Raw genomic sequence first — 5,216 nt, 5'->3', positions numbered from 1 at the left:
ATCATGATCTCCTAACAAACACGACATGTGATAGTTTCATTGTAACATCCGCGAACCAATTTTTGTAAATTTGGGGTGGGTGTCGATCGACACCTTTGGTGGCATCGATCGACACCATGTTTTCTGGTTTGGTCCGGTTCGTTTTAATTGCTGTTTGGTTCGGTTTGGTTCAAGGAAAAATCCCTAAATCGTGTTATAAGTAGAGAAGCGACAAATTTAAGGGTTTTAGGGTGTCTTGTCGCCGTTTTCAGAGATAAAGAGAGAGGAGAGAGCCTATTGTGGTGTGAAGGAGATTAAAGGAGAAAGATCAGAATCGTTAGGGTTTGGGAGGAAACAGTTTCGGCATATCAAATCGTTCTCAAAGGTAATGAAATTTGGTAGGTTTATTCCCAAGTCTTTCATCGTCATTCGCCTTTTTACAGAAGTAGATTTGGATTTAAACTCGATGAGTTATTGGCAGTTTCGTGAGACACGTTTTCTCAGACGCGAGTTGGGACCATCGGAGATTGTAACTGAGATCGTGGTCTCGTGTGGTGCCTGATCGTGCGGAAATTTTGAGGGAAGCGTCGTGACGTCTAGGGGTAGCTTTTCACCGGAGCGATTTGATAGTTAACGGTTGGTTTATATTTTAGGGTTTCGTCTTTGAGACTGTTCTTTTCTGATGTTTCTGTCCAGTTTTGTTATAAGTCGTTTTTGGTTGTGTGGCTTGTTGTAGGGCGTTTCTGGGCTGTTTCAGACGTTAGGAGGGTCTCAACTGGTTGTATTTGTTGTTATAATCAGTTGATAAGGTGAGTGCATGACCATGGCTTATCTAAGCCTGAGAATCCTTTGTTGTTCTTGCTTGATTGGTGGTGCTTTGTGGTGTTGTTCTTGCTTGGTTGGTTGTGTTAGTGGTGTTGTTCTTGCTTGTGGTGGTTGTGTTATGGTTCTTATAGGTTCCTGAAGGTTTTGGGTGAGGTTGGAACGGATTGGAGATGATAGGAAACGGAGGTTCGTCGTTCGGATTTGTGCAGTTCGCGTCTGCGAAGGGAGTGTCGATCGACACCATGTTTGGCCAGTGTCGGTCGACACCAAGTTGCTTGTTATGTGATTTCCTGGTTTGTTTGTGTTTGGTTGTTATTTGTTAAGCATTGGTTTCTCAGTGGCTTGTGTGTATAGCCCAGTAGATGGGAGGATTGCCTCACTAAGTATTTGTGATAATACTTACGCATCTCAATTGTTGTTTGTGGTGTGAAGGTAAAGGTATGTGACGTGGAATCATGGCGATGAGGAGGAGGATGATCTAGGGTCTCGTTTGTGTGTTGTTGGTCTTTGTTATATTGTTTAGGATGGAACCTTGGATAGAGATATGTTAGGTTGCTGGATAGAATGGATAGAGGTGTTATTGTATTGGTTTTGTATTATTGATATATTACCGCTGTGCATGTAATTGGATGTTGGTTTATTATTGGTTGGTTACCATGTGTGGGTTGGTTTGTTTAATTAAGTAGTATGGGATACTTAATTATATCTTGTAATTAATTATTAAAAAGTAAAAAAAAAGGGGTCGGGTTGTTTCATTCATCCTCAGAAATTTTTACAAAGTTTGAGGAGTGAATTAGATGGTTTCCCATCTCAAAATTCTAAGCACAACCTCCAAACAAAGAAACCAAGAAAAGAAAAAAAAAGTATACATAATCAGGTGTAGAAACTGCAAGTTTTAATATTAAGGACACAACTTCTAAATTAAATTTAAAATAATTTTTTGAGGCGAATGAAAACTGGTCTATATTCCAATTCTTAGTGTATTTATATAATTTTTTTAGCTTTTTATTAAAATTTATAGCAGTTTTTATATCTCTTCTCTAGAGTAAATTTTTTTTTAATTTCTTTCATTAAGATCTGTTGAATTTTTAATTCAGAATTTATATAGTGTGAGACTTATATAGGTAAACCAGTTATATGCTTTATTTCTTTTTATAATTTCCCCCATTTATAAATCTTTTCAAAGAACAAGTAATTAAAAACATTCGAATACAATATGGAAGCTAACCAACTAAAATATGAGTTAATTATGAAAGAACACATTTCGTAGTGGCATTTGTCATTTTTGCTAAAATCATATGGATTTGCTAATTTTCAAGATTTTAAAACATAATTTTACACATTATGTGTTAGTTTTTTTTGTTCTTTTTTTTTTTTGTAGAGTTTAGTATTTGTTATGAAGTATGTATTTCAACAAAAAAAAAGATTCACAAATATATAGATTTTAAAGTGACCAAAAGTGGCAAATCTAAAATATTCATACTAATCCATAATAATCCCACTAAAATATAGATACAACATGTAGATAAATATTGATTCACCTCACATCTCAAATTTGTTTAAGAAAGCCTATCCAAACAGCTCTTTTTCCAATCTCTCATCATATAAGATGTGCCAAGATCAAACTAATGATTACTCCATACAAACATTGCCAAAATACTTTTAAATCAGCTCAAAAACGTTCTTGGGAGGCTCAATCCAAAAGTCATTAGAAGAAAGCTGGTTTCCCCAATCAAGATTATGCTCACGTGGGTGGTATCTCCTTTCATGAACCGAATACGCCACACAACGTTTCTCACCGTGACTTAACTTAGGGAAGTAGACGCTATTCCTTAACATCCCCTTGTTGACATAAGTTCTCGATTCACATGACATACTACTCACAAAAATAGTTAAGCTACCAAGTGTATCATTCTTTTCCCAAGTACCTCTTGCAAGATCGAGTTGAAACACCAAAGGATCCTTGTTTTCATATGTACATATCACAAATATGTCTCCTTTATAACCCACCATGAACCTTACTCCATTCCAACTCTCCTCATCAGGACATCTAGGTGGCAGTACATCAAGAACATTCCATGTGCGTAAAGACGGATCAAAAACCGCAAGACAGTTTGTTCGGTTGAGACAGTAAAACAAACCATTTGAGAAGACAACTTTGTTATTTTCAACATCAAGAAATTGAGACTCAACCTGCATTGAAGTCCACATCGTTTGACCGGGGCTCCAAGTGCGGATAGTGACATGGCCTGGATCATAATCCTTGATCGTAAACACAACACACTGACTCGATATAGGAGCACAAGAGAAACCCACTAACTGATAATAATTCCACAGCTGAAGATCAGGCAAGACCACAAGATCAATACTAAACGGATTGAACAAGACAAAGTCTGATGAATCCTCTTTGCTCATAAGTACCCAACCATCTTTAGAGTAACGAACAATAGAGCCAACTAATGATTTAGGAAGCTCCCTTGCATATTTCTTGCCGTTTGATGGATCATAAAACTCGTAAGTGTTTTTGGTTTGAGGGAAGCACATGAGCCAAGGTGATTGGTCTATGACCCTAACCGAAACTGCGGCTTCATACCACGATTTGCATACAACAGAAGCTCTTACGTTATCTTTGATTTCAAGATAAGTCATTACTGAGCTTAGAAGCTCCAAAGGAAGGTATCTCCATATTTGATTATCAGCCTTTTCTTTTGTACACTCCATGTTCTTGGACCCTTCATTGTTTTTCACGCTCATGTTGGGTCTGAGAATTGTTCATAAACAAGATCCAAAATCTAAAATCAGTTTAAGAAAAAGACTAAAACTTTAACTGGTTTCGGTTCATAGAGCCCCCCCCCCCAATATTGAATTCAAGAATCTGGATTACGAAACTTGGTTTTCCAAATTGCCACTGATGATGATGATGATCAAGAACATAATAAAGCTTTCGGTTTTATCCCCAAATCAGATACAATTAAAAAAAAAAAAGAAAAAACAGAACATGAAAATTGAAACCAAAAGATACAGAGGAGAGCGAAAGAAAACTTACGAATCTACACTTTACTGCTCCTGCTTGTACTTCTTGCGTTTGGGTGGTGACAACTGACAAGATAATGCAATTTATTATTCCTTTCATTTACAGATTTATCCAAAAAAAATATTTATTATGTATTTGGACATTCCAATCCGTTCCGAATTTTTTTTCGGTTTTAGAGTTTATTTTCATCCAATAAGTACCGGAAAATAATTATTTTGGTTTAGCTTGGTTCAAATCCGTTCATTCTGGATTTTGTCGAGTGCTTTTTTATATTTCATATATTTTTTGGTATTTTCGAATATTTTTGGATTTTTCAATACTTGGTATTTCTGATATTTTCGTTTATTCGAATCTAAAAATAACAAATATTTTCATGTGTATAACTGTATTTCGGGAAATATTTTGGAAAAGAATACCAACACGATATTCCACTAATTATTTTGATTTTGTCACTTTTTTCCGAAATAATTTCAAAGATATTTACTTATTTTTTGAAAAATTATTACTCTCTCTGGTTTATTTTAGTTGTCATTCTAGCTAGAGTAAAAATTTTGTTTTCCAATACTTGTCGTTTTAGATTTCCTATGCATATGTTTGGTAAAAATATAAATTTTATCCCAACTATTTTAATGCTTTGACCAATAAAACTTAGAAAATATATTAAAAGGGGGTAAAATATAAAATTTAGTTGTTTTCTTAATCTGTGTGAATAAACCTTAAACGACAAATAATTTAATACGGAGGGTGTATTATACATTTGTTGTGTTGTAACATTTAATTACATATATATATATATATATATATATATATTGGAAAATTATCAATTATATTTTAATACATTTATTTGTAGCTAATATGTTTCTTAGTTTACTCATATTTCTTTATAATATAATTCATATTAAATACTTAATTATTAGTACTCTATTTGTTCCTAAGTAATCCATTTTTGGACTATATATATTAAGATATTAAGAAAACATATTAAAATTTTATTAGAAATGCCTTATTTTTTGTAATTTACAATTTTATATAACTCTACATCAATAATATTCAATTGTTCTCCTTGAATTCTACAATGTATCCCTAATAACTAATAAATATATTTAAAATAATGTATATTTTAAAACAAAAGTATATTTTAGAAATTGGATAAACAAGGAACAAAGTGAGTATATTTTATTTTGTTATAAAAACGGTTACGGTTTAACTATATGATTAACTAACAGTTTTCATATGGTTACGGTTAATATAATTTTAACCATATAATTACGAGTTTTAACCATTTTATATGGTTACAGTCTAGTTATGGTTTAATACAGTCTGGTTATGGTTGGAAATATGGTTATGTTTTAATTTTTGGTCATGTTTGAGTAGGACG

General features: G+C 33.3%; 1 protein-coding gene and 1 long non-coding RNA gene across 2 annotated transcripts; one reads left to right on the top strand and one right to left on the bottom strand.

Annotated features, from left to right (window-relative positions):
- Positions 1–227: 227 nt before the first annotated feature.
- On the top strand, positions 228–1,462 carry LOC147944254 (uncharacterized). The gene is made up of 4 exons (XR_015598033.1): positions 228–364; positions 461–615; positions 716–788; positions 1,237–1,462. It is a non-coding gene; the product is annotated as an uncharacterized LOC147944254 (long non-coding RNA).
- Positions 1,463–2,212: 750 nt separating this feature from the next.
- LOC104787464 (F-box/kelch-repeat protein At1g57790) lies at positions 2,213–4,022 on the bottom strand. Its single transcript, XM_087450675.1, has 2 exons — positions 3,851–4,022; positions 2,213–3,565 (listed from the first exon to the last, which is right to left on the bottom strand). The coding sequence occupies exon 2, from the start codon at positions 3,556–3,558 to the stop codon at positions 2,467–2,469; it is 1,092 nt and encodes a 363-aa protein (XP_087306801.1). The 5' UTR covers positions 3,559–3,565; positions 3,851–4,022; the 3' UTR covers positions 2,213–2,466.
- Between the last annotated feature and the right edge of the window lie 1,194 nt (positions 4,023–5,216).

The sequence above is a fragment of the Camelina sativa genome, chromosome 5 (assembly GCF_030686135.1).
Source record: "Camelina sativa cultivar CO46 ecotype springtype chromosome 5, ASM3068613v1".
Classification (NCBI taxonomy): Eukaryota; Viridiplantae; Streptophyta; class Magnoliopsida; order Brassicales; family Brassicaceae; genus Camelina; species Camelina sativa.
The sequence above is the reverse complement of the archived record's forward strand: the minus strand, read 5'-3'. Positions and strand labels throughout refer to the sequence as shown.